This window comes from Camarhynchus parvulus, chromosome 4, assembly GCF_901933205.1.
Source record: "Camarhynchus parvulus chromosome 4, STF_HiC, whole genome shotgun sequence".
NCBI classification, from domain to species: Eukaryota; Metazoa; Chordata; class Aves; order Passeriformes; family Thraupidae; genus Camarhynchus; species Camarhynchus parvulus.
The window spans coordinates 70,388,303-70,410,750 of record NC_044574.1 but is presented as its reverse complement, the minus strand read 5'-3'; the positions used below and the strand labels follow the sequence as shown (position 1 = coordinate 70,410,750).

At 41.7% G+C, this 22,448-nt stretch overlaps 1 protein-coding gene across 3 annotated transcripts in view; it reads left to right on the top strand.

Moving 5' to 3' along the window:
• The first annotated feature begins 6,232 nt into the window (after window positions 1–6,232).
• The window catches only part of GAB1 (GRB2 associated binding protein 1), a 94,912-nt gene continuing 78,696 nt past the window's right edge, over window positions 6,233–22,448 (top strand). For 2 of the 3 annotated variants that reach the window (XM_030948122.1, XM_030948120.1), the window contains exon 1: window positions 6,233–7,058. In XM_030948122.1, coding sequence (XP_030803982.1) covers window positions 6,987–7,058 — 72 coding nt within the window. In that variant the 5' untranslated portion in view covers window positions 6,233–6,986. The remainder of the gene's footprint in view (window positions 7,059–22,448) is intronic. The other variant, XM_030948121.1, reaches the window with a different exon arrangement.

The following is a 22,448-nucleotide window of genomic DNA, read 5'->3' as shown; positions in this document are numbered from 1 at the left end:
CAAAGGTATTGTCCTTATGGAGGGAAAAGCTTCCGATTAATTTTTTAACAGCATAGACCTGACGAAGTTTCTGCATGGTTGGCCAATCAGCCAGCCTGTTCCTTCTTCCTTGACTAGCCTAGGAAAAAAGGGGAAATTCCCTTGCATGAAATAAGGTAGTCAACTGATCCTCTGGCAAAAAAACAGAGGACAAACATTTACCAGTGAATTTCCACTCCAGAATCAGGAATGAGATTTTTCCACAGAATACACAAAGGAAATCTCAATGTATTACAGCTACGCAGAACTGAAAACTGCTCCTGTTTTTGTATCAGTTCTGCAGTATACTCTTGCCTTTATTTGCCTGCATCAATATTAAAAGTAATCACAGAAAAGAGATGAGGTAGCTTAACAACCAGTAAACAACTCTAAAGTGTGTGGACATACAGTCATCTCTTTTAATTATGTCTGTTTTGTATTACTTTCCTCAATCTGTTTGCCAAATAATCTAAATAACTACAGTCTGAAAGAAACAGTAAATAACGTCATCCACAAACTGACCAAAATAACTACATAGATTAAATTTATCTGGGAATAATTTTGAAATCAAAATGGAAGTATTTGAGATTAAAAGAAATATATCAATGCAGATTTTTGCAAACTTAAAGAATCTTTCTTTTTTTTTCACTGATTCATTCTTACATAAACATCTAAAGATGTTTTGGGATATAGATTGACATGCAAAAAATTTTGTTAAACTAATTTATACTTTTTAATTAGACCTTTGGTTCTTTTTTTTTTTTGGTCAAATTTTGTGTTCAAATATAAGCAAGGGGCATAGAGGAGTTTAGGGATCACTATCAGGAGCCACAGCTGTCTGTGACTGCAAGGTGAAACCAGAGAGGAATGCAAAGGTTTTCATACTAGAAGTATAACACAAAGATAGTGCTGTAGTGAGCACCATCTTATTATGCAAGTCCAGAATTCTTAAGCTGTTTGCATGAGAAATTAGCATCATTTATATTTCTGAAAGCAAGCCCATGTATATTCTCCTCTTCTATCAGCTCCTGCTTCCTTCATCAAGACGACTTGGCAAGCAAACCAGAGACAAATGGATTTCCACATGACCTACTTATTTGGCAAGATATATAAATGTAGGGAGAATGGTAAGGGGGCACAGTATTCCCCAATGAGTTGCAGCTGGGGCCAATTAAGAACAAGTGGCATATACACCTGTAAGCAATTAAGAACAAGGAGCATAAAAGGGTGGAGTCAGCCAAAGAGAGTGTAAGAGCCAGATGAAGACTGCAAGAAGAGCTGTATGGCTGTTGAGGAGGCTGCCCAGGAGGAGGCTGCTGCAAAGACCAGGAACCCCAGTAGAAAAGAGAAGGATCCCAAGACCCCAGGAGAGAAAGACCAGAAGAAGACCCTGGAGGAGATGGACTCTGTTGTTATCAGAACACCTTGGAGAAGGTGGTGAGTTCCCCTGGAGGAGATGGACTCTGTTGTTATCAGAAGAAGATGGACCCCAGGAGAGGGTTGAGAAGCTTTGGACATGCCAGGGCTCTGTGGCAGTCTGGCAGCAATATCCTTCATTGGATCGCTGCTGGATTAGCTGCAGATGCTTCTGGCTGGATGCTTTGGGAAAAGCCCCTGGAGGGGATGGACTCTGTAGTTGTAATGTTTACTGTAATGTATTAGTGTTTGTTGTAAGGTTTACTGTAATGTGTTAGTGTTTAGGGCTACTGTAACCCACTGGGACGGAGTGGGGGAGGCGGCGTTGGTGAAACAGAGAGTGGCAGGTGGAAGCCACAAAGAGGTCTAGACCTGATTATCTCAATCAAGACACCTGGGAATAGGTGAGCCACCAACAAGTAATAATTATGGGACATTTGAGGGATTTGGTTTGGGACATTTGAGGTATTTACTTTGAGTTATGACCGCCTCAACTAGAAGAGATAGATGTTGTTAGTAAGGTAACTGTTATAATGTATAAGTTGTAATGTATTGCTGTAATATAGAAGTATTGTTGTATTGTGTATACTGTTATAATGTAATTCTGTAATGTAGAAGTATAGTTGCATAATGTATTACTGTATTGTTGTAAACGTGTCTAATACAACATATAAATAGTCTACTTCAGCATTTTGGAGAACCCGTTTAAAGACTTTGGAATGGAGTTGTGGAAGAACACAAGGTCAGTGGAGGAATTAAGGCATCTTGCACGTGCTTCCTGAGCTGCGAGGCAGCACCAGCATCGTGACCACATGTATGTAGTCATCACATTCCATGTGACCATGTGTCATGGTTTGACACTGGCACAATACAGAGTAGCTTGTTGCTGGACTCTTTTTATACAGCCATGGACAGAACCATGCTTCCTTGTGACACAGAGGCTGCATCCAGGGGGTAGGCGATGGCTCAGAACTGAGAGGGTTCAGTTTGGTGCCCCTCAGCCCCAGGGGGCAAACAAATTTGGGGGGACAGGATGTCCCGAAAGTGAGAGACTGTGCCCTTTTTGGAACTGGACAAAGCACCCTTAAAAAGGACAAGCCTAGAAGCAGCTCTGGTCCATGTTTAGTGGTGAGAGTGCTGGATAGGAAAAGGAAGGGGTCACCATGGTGCAAGAAGGACCCCTTCTCCTCTTGATGAACTGAGGATTGATTGAGTGTCTGAAGGTTTTGGTGATGGACTGATGGTGAAATTTGGGTGATGTATTGGAAATGTGGTGGGGGGAGGAGGAAATGCTTTTGTGAAGTTTTCATTTTCCGTGTGTGTGTGTGTGTCCATCCTTTTCTCTTGTAGTTTAGTTAATAAATTTTTTTTCCCTCTATTCCTAAGTAGGAGTCTGCTTTGCTTATTCCTGGTCACATCTCACAGCAGACACCAGGGAAGAGGTATTTTTCATGGGGGCACTGGCATGGTGCCAGGGTCAAACCATGACATTTTTTGAAAATACACCTCAGTTCATCAAGAGGAGAAGGGGTCCTTCTTGCACCATGGTGACCCCTTCCTTTTCATATCCAGCACTCTCACCACTAAACATGGACCAGAGCTGCTTCTAGGCTTGTCCTTTTTAAGGGTGCTTTGTCCAGTTCCAAAAAGGGCACAGTCTCTCACTTTCGGGACATCCTGTCCCCCCCAAATTTGTTTGCCCCCTGGGGCTGAGGGGCACCAAACTGAACCCTCTCAGTTCTGAGCCATCGCCTACCCCCTGGATGCAGCCTCTGTGTCACAAGGAAGCATGGTTCTGTCCATGGCTGTATAAAAAGAGTCCAGCAACCAGCTACTCTGTATTGTGCCAGTGTCAAACCATGACACCATGGCATCACCTCACCGGTTAAAGTGCAGTTTATTGAGCATTGTGTGCGCTGCAGGTTGGTCACAATGTCCAGTCACAGCACAGGGACTTTTCAGATGGCAATGGCTATATGGGATCCAGAAATGGCAACATTCCAAACATTCCCAATCCTGTAGCAGAATTTGGCACTGTAGGCAGAGGATGGATCCCTTCAGAGCTCCCTTCTTGAGCTGCTCTGCTGGCCACATCTTCTTCAAAACCAACAGCTGTCATTGCAACATCCTTGTTAAAAACAGGCAAAATAACTTTTCTTCCAAGAAAAAAAATTCTCTTTCTTTCTCTCTTCTTCCTCAAGGGCCCTGTACTCAAATACCAAAGACCTATGTAGTGCAAATAATTGAACTTGAAACAACTTTATCTTCCAGGCTTTCCAAGGAACGGCAGAGAAATAACCCGAGGGAACAAAGTGAGGGGAGAAGGTGGTCGTGTCCTGACATATGGTTACAGTCCTTCAAGCCCTGAAGGGAGTTTGGTTCTTCCAAGCACAAGCTGTATTGCGGAAGAATTTCAAAATGGGGCACGCTTAATGTTGTTTAAACTTTCAAGACAGAAGTATAGCTCAAACAGTTATTCTCAACAGAGGTCTTTGTGACTTTTATCCTTAAGTTTAGGAAATTATGCCCTAGCCTAAGCTGTCTGAGTGTAAAAATTTTTCTACATGGAGGAACTGACTAGTGTAATTATTTCACCACTCTCTTCATAGAGAGTTTTATAGTTATAAATATGCAGTTGTTAAGAGTCAGATCAAAATATTATGCTCTTTATGCATTTCATTACCCTTAATTTCTTCAGTTTACCCTAATACGGGACATCTATATTATGAACTGCGGAACACTGCTGGATATGCACAGAAATCCACAGAATTAATATTCTTGGATTTTCTAGCTATTCACTGACTTGGAAAGAGAGGTACAGCTCTGTGCAGCCCTCTCCTGAGATGGTAAGTGAAGGCACCAATGGGACTGTGGATGGGTAGCTCAAATGAGAGCAGAAAAGGAAATCCACTGCCTAGGAAATGACTAGGAAAGGAGCAGTCTAGTCTGTGAGACAACATCTTAACATTTGGAAATTGTTTTTTGCTGTATTATGCTTTCTTCAGTTCCATGATGCAATAAAAACATTTTATGTCCAGTCTTGGGGCTTGTGACTAGGCTCAACAACTAAGTATGGTCAAAAAGGCAAGCTTTATTGCATATTATTCAACTATGACATTAACTCTTTTTCCCTAGCATATGTTTTATCATTACGTGACAGGGATGAAACCCCCTCACAAAACTGATAAACAAATACATGAAAACTTGAGCTGGAGTCCAGGCTGACACTTGTTTCAGCATGTTTTAGAACACAAATGTAATGTTTTGAAATTTGACCTCAGGGACAATCTTGTGTCTCTGGACCAGATAACTTGTTTAGTTGGTGCCTCCACGGAGACTGCTTAAGCCAAGACAAGCTTTCTTTGATTGGCTTTCAAGGCATGGGTTAATTAATGGGATTCAAATGAACTATGGGATCATGTCACAATGCCCTAGTGCCAATGGCATTTTTAGTTAGTTCACACTGACTCCACATGTTCTAAATACTAAGTTGTCTCCAGGGTTCTAAAGAAAACTGGGAAATTTTGTGGTCTTATCTGGCAGTTGGATAATCTCAAATGGTGAGATTATTAAACAATGGCATTAGTGGTTTAAACAAAAGAGTTGCACTGAAACCCAGATTGAAATCTAAACCTAAGAATACAATTTGAGTTCATGTTTACCAACCAAATCACTTTTTTATTGTTTCCACCAAGCCCTGCTGAGGAAGCTGAAATGGTGTGCAGAAATTCATGCAAGGATTTCTGTGGTCACGGTTTGAATGCTCAGATTCATGTGCTTTGAGTATTGCTAAAGGCCAATGTTCACCTCTTTTTATCTCAAATGCTTTTGGCAAAATACGTGTTTGATGCTCTTTCTTGTAGTGCTTAATAATGCTTCATAATATCATAATTATCTGAAAAGATTTATGTTGAAATTGATGCACAGATTTTAACACCTCAGCCTTTCTCCTTTCTTTTTCCCTGTTATTTCTTCTAATGCCCCTATATGCTACAACCAGTGCTTTGGAACTTTTTAATACACTTATACCTAGATGAATGGTAGCATCGTTGGGCTCCCTTCAGCCAAGGCATACTAGGGGGACTATTTCTCTGCAGTGGAAGATCACTGGGGCTAGATAACACAGCAGTGATCCCATTCCAGAACCTGCAATTTAGTAATCTGAAAAAAAAAATTGTTAAAAAAAAAACTATTTTTGTTAAAAGCGTACTATTCTTTTTCTTTATTTAAGAATATATTGTTTATTGATACTATTTATTAGTTTGTTATTACTTATATGTATGTTATTACTCACCCTGTATGAGAGAATGGAAGAGACGGCACTTTATTATGTTACAAATAACGTACTTATTTGTATGTTATTACTCACCCTTTCCTGAGAGAGTGGAAGAGACAGCACTCACAGCAGAGATGGTGAACGATTTGGATAATTAAATTTTTTTTCCTTTTTTTGCTACGGCAGTTTTAGACTTGCTAAGAGGAATTTACTTAGGCCGCGCTATTTTTAATGCACTTTTAATAGGGATCTTTAGGTTGGGTTTTGTTTCTTTGTTTTATTGCTCGGGGCTTTGTTTGTTTATTTGTTTTCCTCGTAAGGACCGAGTCCGTCCCGCGCCCCCGACCCCTCCGCTCCCGGCCGCGCCGCCGCAGTTCTCACCGACCGCCGACTACAGCTCCCAGGATCCCTCTGGAAGCGCCGGCCGGCCGTCCCTCCCACCCTGCTTCCAAGCCCTTGTTGTTTGAAAAGGCTCCGGCAGAGTTTCGGGGGGAGCTGCGGCACTCGGAGCGGCACTGGGCGGGGGCAGGCGGGGCCGGCCGGGGCGGCCGCACCGCTCGGCGCCGGGGAAAAGAGGGTTTGGGGAGGACACGGCGCCGTGAATTCCAGGGCAAAGCCGTCCCTCACTGGCCGGCAGGGAGCGGAGCCAGCCCCGGGCCACGGCCCCAGCCTCGAGGCCAGACCCCCGCCCCGCCACTCCCCGCGGAAAGGAAGGCGAGGAAGGGAAGACAGGAGTGCTGCCGATCCCCTCCTCCCGGCGCAGGGGGAGGAGGAAGAAGGGGAAGGAGCGACCGGGGAGCCACGGCGGCCGACGCTGAGCTCGGAGGGACGGGCAAGAGTAAGCCCCCCGCGGCCCTGCCCAGCGGGAGGGTCCCGGCGGCGCGGAGGAGGCGCCACCGGCGCGGGGCGGTGGCTGGATCCTGGATCCTGCCCCGGGACGCCGAAGTTGTGGCGGCGAGGCGGCCGCCCCTGTCGTCTCTCTCGCTGTCCGTGTAACTCGGCGGCGGGCGAGGAGGAGGAGGAGGAGGAGGAGGCAGGGGGGACCCTCCCGCCTCAGCCCCGCTCGCCGCCCCGCTCCGCTCCGGCGGGCTGTTGTGTGAGAGAGAGACACACACACACACCCTGCGCCCCGTCCCGCCCCTCGCCCCGCAGCCCCGGGAGGCCGGGCCGGGCGCGGTGCTGTCGCCGCCGCCGATCGCGGCTCCCTGTGTCCGCTGCCTGAGGAAGAGAAGGAGCAGGAGGCGGAGGGAGTGCCCCGGCGGGCAGCGGCGCAGCCATGAGCGGCGGGGAGGTGGTCTGCTCGGGCTGGCTCCGAAAGTCCCCGCCGGAGAAGAAGTTGAAACGCTACGTGAGTGCCCTCTCCCACTTGCGGGCCGCGCTCCCCTTTACTCCCTCCATTCCTCCCTGCCCCGCTTCTCTCCCGCCGGAGCTCCGCGCTCGCCTCCCGCTCCCGCCGGCCCGGCCCGGCCTCCCCGCGCGATCCCTCCCGACCGGGCCCGGGCGAGCCGCCCTCCCGGCCGCCTCCCCGTTCCAGCCGGGACTCCTGCACGCCACGTCCCTGCCGCTTCCCTAGCGTTTACTTCTTTTCTTCTTTTCTTTTCTTTTCTTTTCTTTTCTTTTCTTTTCTTTTCTTTTCTTTTCTTTTCTTTTCTTTTCTTTTCTTTTCTTTTCTTTTCTTTTCTTTTCTTTTCTTTTCTTTTCTTTTCTTTTCTTCCTTAAAAAAGTGGCGCTGAGCGGTCAGATGTTTCAGCCCAGCTTTCATTGCATTTCCAAGGGAAGGGGCGGAGTTTTCCCCTCTTCCCTCTTGGTCCGGGCTCTGTATATATGTATTTTTAAACGTAAACACTTGCTATCCCGGGGCTGGTGCCCGATCCCAGGGAGGGCGGGGGCTGCCCAGGTTCCGCGCCGCTCCCGGCGGGATTGCACCCGAGGCTGGTGGCCCGGAGACGGCGGGAACCGGGGATGCCCCGGGAGCGCTCTCGCTGGGGCGGGGGGAGCTCTGCCCTTGGTCTCCGCACCAGGAGAAAAAGGGGAGGGAGTTGTGAGAGAAGCGCCGGTGTCTTTCCCGGAGTTGTTCCTGCTGTTGCTCGGTAGTGGCTGCGCTCGCAGGGGCTGCGGCAGAGCGGACACCGCGCTGCCGGCAAGAAAATGGAGCGCGTTTGCTGAGCGGGCAGATTCCATGACAGGGCACAGCGGAGCTGCGGGGCCGCTGGGGAGGCTGTCAGGTCACGTAGGAGGGATGGGTGATGCCAGGAGTCATCGCTGCTGTCTGAGCCCTTTCCCATTGGCAGCCGGCTTGTTTCGCGGCATCTATGTAATTGGGACAAAATGTTGGGCTTTTTTTTTTCTCTTCTTCATTTTTTTCCCCCGGTGTTTTCCTTTCTAAGCAGCTAAACTTCAGATTTATTTGTGAATCTGTGAATAGAGATCTTAACGTGACCACCTTATTTTTGTCTGTTAGCGATTAGCAGTCTCTTCTTGAAGAACTGTTCTGGGCTTTATTTTAATGCCAGGAAATTTCTGAAATGAGTTTCTCATTAAATTAAAAACCAATATTTGGGTTTTTGGGTCTCTGTTTCCCAATGTCAAAAATCCTCTTTGTGCGAAGGAAAGAGGATGTCCTGATGGGTCATAGCAGAGTTCTCCCTCTCTGCTGAATTGGACACGGACTGTATTCTTTATGAATATTCTCTATGTCTGTGTGTGTATTCACAGGATATCTTTACCAGTGTGGAGGAATTAAGAGCAGTATTCATGTTTTTAAAGACTTTTAATAAGTTTTCTGCTCAAACTCTAAATCTCATGAAGGGTGCTGTCTGTAAAAGGACAGAGTTTGCCCTCATAAATCAATCTCAATAATCAGTCTCTTAATATGCCAACTTTTTTCCATGTAGCTGCCACTTCAGTGTATTTATAGCTTCATTTCCATACTGGAATTACACAAGAACCTTTGAGGGGAAAACCCTGACTACAGCGCTGGTCAAGGAGTTCCCTGTCCTAAAGAGGTAATGCCTCAATTTTCACTTGAAAGGGGAATCTGCTTTTTGAGTAGGCAGAGTATCAGGGTGATAATATGGCAAGCTTATGTTAGCATGATTTGGTTTAACATCGCCATGCGTTGTAGTCCTTAAGGTCGTGAGTTTAAATCCTACATGTTATTTTTGACTCTTTTCTGCTTGTATAAAAGAAAGGTACAATTTAAAGAAGGGCTTAAAGTAAAATTCCTCCTGTTTGTATGTAGTGTCTGATCTGTAGCAGGCTGAAGGCTGACACTCCCTTCAAAGACTAAAACTGACCTTTACATTCTGGTTGCCGTCTTCAAGCAAACAAAAAGTTGATGTACTTAAGACAATGAACTTTAGCTGAGTGCCCTGGCTGGAGAGTTGGCTTGTGCTCCCTGTAATTCTATGCTTAAGCGAAGGCACAGCAGAGAACTGCCTTTTCCAAAGCCGTATTTTATGGTAGTGGTGTTTCAAGGGGCTGCACCATATGAAAAGATGGGGAAGTGATTTTAATAGTAAACTGCTTTTCTGCAATGCGTACTTTTCACAGGTATGTATGAAAACTTGTAACTTTTGTGCTCTATTGAGTTTTGCATGCAAGTGTTGGGGCAAACTCAAGTTACCATCTGGGAATGAAGATAAAAAGTCTGATATTGCCGTTGAATACGGTTTAGTTCTTAGAAAGGGTGAAAAGGACTTTGAAGCTAGTACACAGACATATGTTTCACAGGGACTTTAATTTTAGTTTGAAACTGTTGGACATTAACTGTTGGTATTAAGGCTAGCTTATAGTCATTTTGAGGCTAAAAGAAGTAAAAACCCTCCAACCAGCCCTGTCCTGCAGGTGGAATAATCAGATTTCCTTGAGTGTATGCCTTAATGCCACGAATGTCTGTTTCCCCTCTTAGGAGTTCTGTTCTCATGCCTTCTTTATGTGGTTTTGGTATGGAATTAAAGTTCTGACAGCTATTGGTACCTGCTGTCAGTTCCCTGGAGCTGCTGTTCAGAACAGTTTGTCTGAGGGAACAGACTGGTTGTTTCCAGCAGCAGATCTCTGAAGAAAGTACAGGTAACTTTTGGTGCTGGTGGGGGGGGTCACGATGTGGATTTAGCAGAGGAGAAGGAAAAGGGAATTGGGACTAAATCCTGCACAGTTCTCCACAGACTGTGCTCTGGTTTCATGAGTACATGAAAGAACTTGTTTGTGCAGAGAGATGGAGGGCTGTTAAATTTCACAGCTTCTGCTATTTTCTTGAATGTTTTCTTTCTTCCCTTGTTCCATTGCCTTAAAATTTGCAAATGTTTATGTGCTCACTTTAACTTGCTGTGATTTTTCTGTTCTCTTATTTTTAAAAAATGTAGTTGGAAAGCCCCTTTCTCTCCATCTGTCCTTTAAAATGTGATAGTAAACCTTGGCTTCATGGTTTTCTACTGCATTGCAGTTCTGCTGTGCACGTGCCAGTTAAAATTGCTGATGCTTTGTGGTGGCAGCACAGCGGTTTTTTACTGCCATTATGCTAGGAAACCACCAGATATTTAAACACAGCTGTCCTTGGTAAAGTAAGAAAAAAAAAGCTTAAGGGAATAGGAATATCTTAAGTTCTCTCCTAGAACGACTACGCTTTTGTCTGGGGTAGGCTAGTGCTCAGTAGGATTCACCTGGATGTGCTTTAAAGCACCTGGATGTGCTTTAAAACAGAATCTTAGCATTGATGGTTGGTTTATGGAACCAGTTTGTAGAAAGTCTACTGATGTAGTATAGTAATTCCCAGTATTCTGAGGGAATTTCGCCAGTGCATATAAATATCTCGAAGTCTGGTGCCAAGAGGTTGATGCCAGACTCTTTTCAGTGATTCTCAGTGACAGGATGGGAAGCAATGGCCATAAACCAAAAACACAAGAAGTTTCACCTTAACAGGAGGAAGAACAGCTTTACATTGGGGGTGGCAGAGCACTGGAATGGGCTGCCTTTGGAGGTCATGGGCTCTCCCTCTCTTGAGACATTCCGGACCCACCTGGACATGTTCCTGTGTTATCTGCTCCAGGTGACCCTGCCTTGGCAGGGATTTGGACTGGATGATTTCCAAAGGACCCTTCCAATCCTAACTGTTCTGTCATTCTAATATGTCCTACTTAGAAATACATTTTATTGGATAAAAGGTAAAACTCAGTCAAAAATACTCTGTGTAGACTAAACACTTTGGGATTGGTTCAGATTTTTCTGTACCTAACAGACTTCCCCATTCTTCTTACAGTTCATAAGATGATTTTTTAAAGTAAATTAAGAAACCTTAATTTTGATGTAAGTGTGGCTAAAAATCCTGTGATTATTTAACTATTCCTATTGATAGTTCATTTAGTTATTTTAAAGCAAGGAGTTTAAAAATGAGGAATGGGCTTGATCTCCCTAGGATGTAAGGGGCACTGATATGATTCAGACAAGGCTAAAGATAGCATCCTCTTTCTAATCTTTTCAGTTGGTAGACAGTGACTAAAAAAGTGCCAGATTATTAAACTAGTTATTGATGTTTAAACTAGAGGCTCAGACAGCATAGGTACAGAAGTGGAATATTTGCTGGTTTTTTTGTTTGGCAGTTTAGCTGTTTAGCGCTAGTCACATATGTGCATCTTCTGTCTTTAGTAGTACTTAACTGTGTTATGATATGTAAGGGTTTTAAGAAATGTTGTATTTGTCAGAATAGTTGTAATTTGGTAAAAGCTGCAGCGCCTGACCAAAGCCCTTTTTCTGGAAGACACCTGTTTGTGTTAAGCTTTTTTTTTTGTGATCTTTCATCAGCATAGTGAGCAAATTTAAGAAGCTGGTTGGTTTACAGGAGAAAACCAAGCCAAACTAAGATGAGCTTGTCTGACATCATTCAGTGCGGTCCCCATGGAACAGGGTCAAGTTAAGTTAGCTCAAGACAGATGAATATTATCAAGAAACATTGTGACATCTTTTGTATTCTGAACTTGACTGTGCTTGTGCTACTCAAGAAGTTGCTGAAGACTTCACAGGAATTGATGTTCAGGCAGGAAACCTTCCTTCTGGAAGGAAATCTGACCCTCCACTTCTGCTGTGCACTGGTCAGAAAACAGCAGTTTCACTTTTGATGCTTTCAAACATGGATTAGTAAACCCTAAACAATGAAGTTGAAGGCATGACTAAACACAGTATTTTTGTGGATTACAGGAGGAAGTTGCATTGTTTTGTATGCCAACTGAAAATGCTGATACGATCTTGGGTATGACTTTAGGGCTGTAGCTACATCCTGAGCGAGCTGTTGGTGTATAAGGCTCACTTGAGGAGCATAGAACTCATCATGCAAGTATTTGTCATCTTTGACAGGACATCAGCATCTGGTTTTGGCTTTGCTGCCAAAGCTGCAGTACTCTTAGTGACTGACCTGTGGTGCATGCTCTGAATTAACTCTCAGAGGATGGTTGCAGAGGGTGAGAGTAGGCACCAGCATATAAAACAGATTAAGAAGTCTAATGTGTTCATAATAAGATTATCTTCTGCTAGTTATTTTAATTTTTATGTAGTTTACTATACTATTAATTTAAGCATTTCTGAGCTTGGGGGTGAGATGGTACCTGAACCACTTGACTACTTTTTTTCCTTGGTGTAGATATGAAAATTGGAGACCTAATTAACAGAAATTGTCCTATTCCTCTTGAAGTGCAGGTGAACTACTGGATATATGAAACAAGCCAGATATTCTAAATATGTTAAATGATGTGAAAAGTTTTTCCTAACATCTGTGAAATAATAACTCCTAATTTGAGAACACAGCAGCTGAGAAATGAAGGAACAATCAAATTCTGACTTCATGATATTGAAGATGGTTCTCAGTTGGATGTATAGCAACTTATGGATACCTTTTCAGTATTGCTTCTGTGTTTTGATAAGTCTGTTAATGAGATTTGGTGCAGCTAATCACAGGAGATTACAGTTCAATTAGAAACTAACAGGGAGCAGGGAGAGGAAGTGGGAAAACAAATCGGTGTCTGCTACTCTCTTGATGCTGCATAGAGGCTGCTCCTCCATGTGCGCACAGAGTCTTGCATCACTGAAATTAAGTATAAGTAACATATGTACTAAGCAGAGGAAATAGTGAAATAATATGATTCTAATTTCCAGTTATACACAGATGATCTTGATTTGCACGCCTTTTAGTCAATCATCAGCCCAGAGCAGCTGTGTGAAATGTCAGTTGGATAAATTGAGAAAAGGATGTTTTATTGGACAGTTTAGCTTTGAAAAGTATAGACCTTGACTGTCAAAATGAGCATCAATTCTGGAAATCTTTGATAGAGCAGGTAACTCTTTCAACTGAGAGGTAATTCTTGGTATTCAACAGTCCAACAGGGAGAAGAAAGTGACAAACAGAACTGTTTCTAGTGTTCTTTTGTCTCCCTCTTTAAATTTTAAAAATGTTGGAATAATAGTCACTTTTGAGGCCTGTTTTATTTTTGTCTTTTTTGACATAACTTTTGTATCACTTTATTAGAATCGAATGCACTCTTCTACAGACATTTAGAAAACATTTACTCTCCATTAAATTTTACTGATGCCTTTGATAGAAGTGTTGGCAAAAAAATGAAAGGAACATCCGTTATTCAAAACGTAGTAAATTTAGGGAAGAGGATAAACCTGTGGGTTGTAGATGGCTTGGGCATCTTCTACTTCTTTAGTCCTTCTTTCATCTTTTCCTAGTCTAAAAGTAGATGCCACTGAACTATATTTCACTATTGGTTGAAATATTTTCCTAAATCAGGAAGGGAAGTACAACTGATGAGATGCAAGTTTTGTTTTGACATAGAGCTAAGATTAACCTCCTTATTTTTTCATTCGCACTTTTGCAGTGTTGCAGTGACAGACTTTTTGAGACCTTTTCAAAATTACCTTAATGTCTTCTGTGCTTCAGTGAGTAATCGTTTTATTGCCAATAGAAGCAAGTTCAACTGTTGCAATTTCATTGCGGTATTTCATTAGGAGGAACAGACTTTATGTCTTGCAAATTACTTGAGCAAGGCAGGCGGAAAGATCACACAGAAAGGGATAATCTTGTCAAGGGAGGTAAGTGTTGTATACAGGTGAATATTGTCGTACAGTGTAATTTGCTGCTGTTTTAGGGACTCTAATGTGAATTCAGCTCCTTATATGTACAAACAAGAAGCTCTAAAGGAGTACTATGTATTTCTTTCTTTTTTCCTTTCTTTTTTGTTTTTTTTTGGAAGGATGGATGGAGAATTCTGCTATCTCCCAACTGCAATAATATACTATTTATTTCCAATTCCCTCTTTATCAGTTCTTGATTAGACTTTTGCATTGGTTCTTTTATGAATTCTCTTGCTTGTTTGCTTTAGAAACAGTGTTCATAGTTACACAAATAATGTTAACTTTGTAAGTATTGGTCAGTGCAGTATGCTAGTTGTATTTGTGAAGCTTTTTTTTTTTTTTTGTAAAGAAGAGCCCCCTCCCACCCCCACCCCGGCTTCCAATAAAAGGTTACGTAGTATGTTTTTTGTACTTGTGTTTGCTACTAGCTGTTGACAAAAGGTTTTGTTTCTCATGAAGAACTTTTGAAGCTCTTTCAAACGTGCCACAGTGCTTTTAGTTGTAAAAAGTACTCTTATGTTATGTAGTATCTGATTGTCTCTGTAGCAGTATCCAGCGAGGAAATGTTTGAGGTAACTTTCTGTGAGATGAGACTGAATTAGCTGTTGAACTCTCTAACCATCTTTTTCTTGGTGTGTTTTTGTTTTTCATCTGAGTAGAAGGAATATATATAATTGCTTCTTATGCCCAAAATTTCAACTTTATGATTAAACTCTCTGAGGTTATGGTGACACATTTTTCTTCCTTTTTTTCCCTTGTAAATGGCAGTTTTTCAGGGTAAATGGCAAATGGGGTATTTGGAGTTGTCTCTCTTGGTGACACAGCAGCATGTAACTAAAAAGGTCAGGCAGCTATGTCCAGAGCTTTATAAGGCTTGTGCATTATTAAATATAATATCTGTGCATAATACAAATAATTCTGTTTAAAAATATACCTGGAGAAGGAGATGATACTTCAGCTCGGAAGCTGTGCCAAGATCCAGCCTCTCTCTTCAGACAGCCAGGTTTAGGCCCCAAATCGAGAAGTGAATTAAATGAAAAGCTTTTGCTCCTTTTTATTTTGTACAGCAATTTCTTGGCAGACTGGTTGAAGAACAACTATGCTTTTTCAGGAGCTGTTCTTGTTCTTTTGTCTGAGAATTTCTAGGAAGTCAGAAAAAAGCTTTTGCCTCTCTGTGTTTTTTAAAAGGAGGTAGTTTTTGCTTTCTGCCACAGGCTGGCTAGCTTGGATGAGAAACCTTGATGGGGGGTGCTGTGCAGGCCAGTGGCTGTATGTCGTGGCTGAGGATGGTGACCAGCCATTGGGATAACCTTGCTAGCAGGAGAAAAGCAACCTTGTCCCTTTGCCTGTTCCCCACACAAGTTTTCCAGCCATCTTGCTGGTGACATGTGGGTTGTTCTGCTGCTTTGTAAGTGAAAACAACACCAGATAAACCCTTCATGGCAGTGGAGATGGTCGCTGTCGCAAAATAAATCTGCTTCCCCACCCACTTCCCAGCACAGCCAGCCTTGGGGCAGGGTGATGGCAGATGTGCTCTCTCCTTCCTCCTGGGTGAGCATGTCTCCACCCCGGGAGGAATGCGATGGGTTTCAGTGGAGCAGGCCAGCAGGCTCCTCTCTCTGGTGCTGCAGCCATCAACAAGCCCTTCAGTATTTCTGCCTCAAAGGAAAATGGGGAAAAAGAAAAACAACACGAAATTAACTTCAGTTTATTTTTCTAATGTTGTCTGGGGTTTGGGATTTAAAAGCAAAATAAACCCTCTGTAGGTGTTTATTTCTGACAGTAGAAGTTCAGTCTGGGGTATGGAATAAGAATACAGGAAGCTCTTCAAACACAGTTCAAATAGATCTTTGATGCAACCGACACTGAAGAATTACAGTGCTTTTGGGAAGGTTATTAAAAGGGTTAATACACAAATTATATCAGATGAAAAATGGATTTTGAGTTTCAAAATGGAATGCTACCCATTTCTGAAAAAAAAGCAGTTCTGAATGTTATGTGTCAGTTTGTCACTTTCCCTTTGTATGAAGAATAACTGCACTGAGTCACGTACTGTGTTAGACAAATGTTCCCATTCACACTTAATGCATGTTTCTGTTACAGTTTTCTGATGCTTGTGTTTCCATGTAGATTCTTAAACAGGATCAGATGTAGCTGAAAAGCTGCACCTGGTTTTGGGATGGTGCAGGGAAAATTGCTGCTTTATAAGGGAACTTTTTGAAACCAGCCGTAAGTCCTTACACAGAATTTAACAGACATTTATGATTTTTAAAAATACATATGCATATCTGTGATACTTAAAAATAGGGTAAAATACTGACAGCAAGTGTGCCCCTTTGTAGCAAACACTGAAAAGTAAGAAATTTATTAGGAAAAAGCTGGTGGAGATAATTTATTTCATGCTACTAATGATTGTTATAAGGATTGGTATGTGTTTGTTTCATCAATAAACAACCAAGAAAGAGGATGTCAGAGTAATGTATGAATTTGATGTGAATTGAGAATTTGTCCTTGTATTATTTAATTAAAAAAAAAAAAAAGGGCAGGGCAGGGAGAGAGAGAGGAGTGTTTGGAGTGTAGTTAGAAACAGAAAAAGCTGGTGTTTTCCAGGGCAAATGAGGCTGTGGAATGCTTTGCCATGTGGTATCCACACTGGGAATGCAGGAGATTCTGGGGAGGCTTGGAGAGAATCCTCAGTCTGTAAAACATGAACACTTGGAGGTCTAGGCTGTGATAAGAGGAAACTTCTAAAATGTCATGTTGTAACTGGTTCCTTTGGTTCACTTATGAGATCCAGTCTTTTTGTAGTTCTGCTGATGTGCAGGAAGAGTCAGAGGTAGGCTGTGAGCGTGATGCCATCTGGCAGTTCTGCTTTCCTAGAAAATAGTGATCTTTATGAACTTAATTTGAGATTTAAACCACAAACTGACAAAAGCTTGTTCTTTTTGAATCTATTACTTGTTGCATAATTCTATGATTTCTTTTGGTGCTCTTCATTAAAGAAATGTTTTCTCTTTCAATTACGTGTTACACTGGGTGATGCTTTCATGGTAGCATTAGACAAGCTTCTTATTCACAAAATCCTTCCCTGTTGCTAAGGGAGATAACTGTAAGTGCGTGCGGGAGTAGGGATGTCAATAAGGGTATCTTCGTGAATCTTGCATGTCTTAGTGCCTTTCCATTCACTGTTTGTATGCAATTATTGCTAAAATTATTAGCATCATGCTGTGTGAGCAAGTTTTGCAGTCTAATGGCTTGTTACTCAGTGTGAAATAATGCCCTCAAAGCTGAGGTCATGTCACGCTCTTAGTTATGACGTATATAATGCAGTTGTCTGTGTGCACAAATGAAGGAAAATTGCATAAGCTTCTCGGCACTGTGAGAGATAACTAAAATGACTCTTCACTACCAAAGGCCTGTTAGCAGAGAGGACATACTTGTATTCATTTAGGAGTCAGCCATTACTAAAATAAAACCTGTTTTTTCTTTTCTGGAGTTTTGGTGTGGGGACAGGAGAAATGGGGCAGGGGGAAGATCTAAACTGAAGAGTAGTATACAAGTGACTCATTAGTGTAAATTGGGAAACTTAACCCAGGTTTCATCCCAGGGTAATTTTGTCCTAGGACAAGTAACTACAGAGTTTTCTGCTATGGTGTGTACTTCAGTGCTAAGTTAATTCACAGTCCTTTGAATTTTTCCTTGATCTGATGGCTCTGTTGTCTGTGAATCTCTGCAGCTCCAGGAAAAAAAAAAAAAAAGGAGGAATTTATTGTCTGATTTAGAAAGAGAATGACTGGAAGATCTTTACTGATAATATAATGGAGGCACCACTATTGTTACATAAATTCGAGAGTATTCTTTGGTGGGGTTTTCTTACAGTACAGCCATAACTTACTGTGATACAAATCTGCATGTTTGCTGTTTTAGCCTTGACATGGGCATGTTCATAATGCAGATCATTACTGCAGTTTGAGAAACTTTAAACTTCTGTTGGGATCTAACAAACTGTGAATGGGAGGTGCCATGTCCTAAGCAGCGCTGCTGAGATTGCTTCCAACAACTGCTGGGAATGCAGTGCTATTCCCATCGGGGTGCATCTCTTGCCTTCTGCTTATGGGAAGAGGCTTTCCTGTCAGTCTCTGCAACCAGCATCAGACAGCTGGAGAGTGTTCCTAACTCCTTTAGCTGGCTGGAGAATGAGGTCTTTGATCCTTTGCTTCAGGTAGTTGTTGTTTAAAGGGAGGGCAACTGGAATGTTCTTCTGAAATCTCAGTCTGCTTAAATAAAATAAAGAATAAGGAAGACTGTGATCTGTCCTTTCCAACTGAAAGACTGAGCTGGACAGATGTTTCTTACTCAGTACTGAGGAGGAAAGTCCCTGGCTAGGGACTCTAGAAGGAGGGTTAAAAGGTGAAGGAATCCTGTGGGGGCCTCCTGCTGCAATGATGGATTCAGCCCTGCACAAGCGGGACTGAAGCTACAAAACTTGTGTCTCCTCATCCTTTCCCCCTCCTCTCCCTCCTCCTCCTCCTCATTCCTCTCATTGCAACTACTTTGTGTTTATTTTTCTACTTTTAAATTACATAATTTAGTCCTTCCTGTCACTTCCTAATGTCTGAATCATAGGCAGCTCTTCCTGCCTGCAGTAAACAAACATTTATTCCTGGCACCTTTCCAAACATTGAGATTGTGTTTATGAAGGTGGAGGGGGTCCCTCTGGCAGTGTGCTTGGGAAGCTAATTCAGTTGTGTACTGATTGGGTAAACTGCTTACTGCATGCTTCTGTGCCCAGCTGATTTCCTTGTCTTTCCAGTCTTCCAAACTGATGGAGTTGCTGGGCTAATCAGGGCCAAGCAGGTGAATGGTTACAGATTAAAAAAAAAACAAAAACAAACAGATTTAAAAAAACCCAACAGATAAAAGCAGAGCATAAACAGTGGGCTATGAGCTTCTGCAGTTAATAACAGTAGCAAGTAGATTGCCTCAAGTCTTGCTGCTGTTGGTGGTGCCTCTTGGCTCTCTCACGCTTTCCATATAGGTACGGTGCTGAGGTACATGGTGTGGGTCATCTGTGTAGTCACTTGGGAGAAACACTGCTTGGTCTAACACTCAGGCTTTGCTCATTTTTTGGATTCTTTCACTGCAAGGCAAGATAACACAGGATACTTTGGAGTATGTGTCAGCCTCCATCAGCCTGCTGTGTATCTTGGACCACATTTGTACAAGCTGCAAAATAGAAGTGTGTCATCCTCATTTTTCATGTTATTACTCCTCTTTCTTAGCTTTGAAAATCCTTTATTTTATTTTTGAATTGGCTGTGACTCCAGAATGATATAGAGAAGACATAGCTAACACCCATGGAGGCTTCCCACCTTTCCTGTTGCATTTGCACGCTTTTTACTGGTTACTGTTCTTTATGAAGAAAATTCATCTTGAGTCGTCATAGACCAGCCTCACAATGTGTTGAGCACTACAGCTCCTGCATGGCATGTGGCACTATTAAATGGACTTTGTTTGGTAAATGGAGACAGCAGGGGAAAGATCCAGGCTTTTGTTTGGCATCTTTGCACTTGTACCTTCCTGCTCATCTGTGCCTCCTCACTTCCCTCTCTGATTCTTACTACTAAGATGCAAGAAGGTCAGAATGAGTTAAATATGTTTAGGATAGATTAGATGAGGAAAGAACACCCTGAATATGAATATGACTGACTTAATTGTGCTTTCTTGTAAAAGATAAAGAGATTGCCTTTTTCTTAAGCTACAACTTACCCTGACTTTTCTGACAGTGGTGTTTATAGCATGGGAAGCATATTCTCTATACAGATGATCTAGAAAAGCTACCAAAACCATTTTGCAGGTTGTGCCAATAAGACAAAGCAACAGAATGTTACTCTAGTCTAGTTTAGTACCAGTTTCAGAAAAGACAATTGAAGCAAAAGAACCCTGCTGTTATATGCCATAGGAATGCCTCATGTTCCAGTTTGTTCGGGCTGAGGCTGCATATGCACAGGGATGTGGGGCTTTCCCTTGTGCATTTTTTTCTCATCCAGTCAGTAAATGAATTAATGAAGTTCTTCAGAAAGATAAGATTGAGAGACTTTGAACCTGAGAACTTGTTTTAGTTGTGGTTGGATTGGATACCCTTTTTGCCATTGTTGCCTACTTGCAGTGTTTGCCTATGTGTAATGAAAGAATTTACATTTTGTTTTGCAATAGTGGGAGGAGTTACTTTTTCCTATGGTTGAGGTTGAAATGAGTTTTCTGTTTGTGGAGTATGAAAGTAATTGTCTTGGGGGTGCAATTTGGGTAATGTACTATTCAGTGTACTTACTAGGGAATTGGAAAGAAAGCATTGTGATAGAAGACAGCATCCTCTTAATAGTATATTCCAGTCTAAAATCATGGCAACCTCTTTCATAATAATACTGTACCGTGTGGAAACAATTACATGAAAATATTTTTATCTGTTTGCTACATGCATTTTGGAAATCTTGGAACTTAACAGTACATATTCAAATAAATGCCATGTTAAATAATGTAGAAAGTACTTACGTGTCCTTTCTGTTCCATGTGGTGAAATTTTTGCTGAATCAGAACCAAAAATGTAAGGGCTAGGTGCTCTAATTATAGTATTATAGGGCCTGTCTACTGTTGTCTTTTAAGCTTGTAATATAAAGTGTTTTGGTTAACATGAAGATAACACTTACTAAAATACAATGAAACCGAATTTTGCAGTCATTTGCATTACTTTGTCTTGTAATGTTCCACAGTACTATTTTATCAGTTCTTGTCAATAAACATTACAGTGGTGTCCAAATCTTTCCATTGGAATTTGAGTTTACTAAATTATACTCTTGCATTGAATTTCAGTGATTGCATTATTTCCATTCATCTGATGACAATCTTGCCTTCTCAAAGAATGTTGGGCTTTTTATTTCTTTAAGAAGACATAAGTGGTATTAAAGTGAAGTCTGATGAGGTGCTGTATGATTTTTAGCAACTTGTTAAGCAGCACTTCTGAGTTGCTTGTGAAATTTCAGTAAGTCTCATTGTAAAGTGCAAGTATTTCTCTACGCAATTGAACTATGCAGCCTTAAGTTACTATTAAACACCTATAGAGTATTATGAAAAAAATCATGCTAAGCTTTATACCAAAACTTGTGACTGTGGACAGGTGTAAGCCAAGAAAATGGTTGTGGCTATAGTAGAAACATGCTTTCCCATGAAATAAAATCCAGGGATGTAGCCACTGTAATTGTGCAATAAAGTGTCATAAATGTGATGTCATAGTCTCTGCAACTTTCTGAAGGGGTAGTCTGATTTTGAAATCAACCAAGTAGTGAACAACAAGCCTCAGAATTGGCTGAGACAACAGCAGACAAATCTGCATCATTTGGAGAAACAGTCATCTCCTTAGTGAATTAAACTATTTCAAAATAGAACTTGTTGACTCACTGTGTTAATCTTGGCTTTTCATGAAGAAATGCAGCATCCAACACTGATTAATTATTTTTTATAACAGATCCCTAAACTGCAGGCTACACAGTTAGGAAGAGACTGATTGGAAGAGAGTTCATTGAGGCTATTAAACGTAACTCTTCTGAACTGCAGTTTTTCTCTGGTAGCATTCAGACATTCACCTGTAGAAAAAGATCCCAAGATGCAGATGGGATTGCAGGACTGAGCTTTTGATTTACGAGGACTATTTCACAAGGGTGAAATTACCCAAGGGTGTATTGTAAAGATTAGACAGAACCCAGCAAATCTTTTAAGATTCAATGGTGTAATTCAGAAGGTTTGTTTGGGATAATTATTGTGATAACAAGGACATATTGCTTGAACTGTAGCTAGTTAGTCATGTGTTATTGTAAATTAAAAAAAAAATGGGAGAGTCCTCCAAGTTTGTTATGGGTCTTGGTTAAAAATTAAGTGTTGTTAATGAAATTATTTGAAAGAACAAATTGAAATTCAATTGAATGTGGTAAAACTTACTTCAGTGTGCAAATAAGGATAAATTCCAAATGTAATAAAGCGCAGTTTATGTTTTTCAGTGATTACCAGAACCTCTTTATATATATATATATATATATAGTAATTAAAGCAGTTGAAACAGCTTAGGAATTAGTGGTATGCCAACAAAATAAATCTCTGTGCCTTCCTAGTAAGAAATAGGAGAATCTTTACAAAACCTCCATTTCTGTGGTGTTCAGGTAAAAATGTAGGTAAATAAATAAGTCTTGCAGTGTGCCCAGAAGGTTTTCTTTGAGGGGTCAGCTGGAGCAAAATTTGGAGCCAAGAGCCTTCCTAGAAAGCGAAGCCTTGGCTTTAGCCTGGCTCAGTCTTTTCACAAGACTTTTGCACCTGCTTGCAGAGGCCTACAGGTGACCTTTTCCAAGCTGATACCTATTCATTCTATTTATTTTTTTTTCTCTTTTCACCTTTATTCACTATAGAAGCAATCAAAAACTCCTTGCTTGAGCTCTTTTACTAAGCCTCATGACATAATACCCTGCTACCCTTGTAACTTAATTGTCTTTCCTAAAAGGTAGTAATCTTTTATTTTATTTTTTTCCTTTTCCTTTTGGTCTCACTTTCTCTTGAAGTTCTGCAGCTT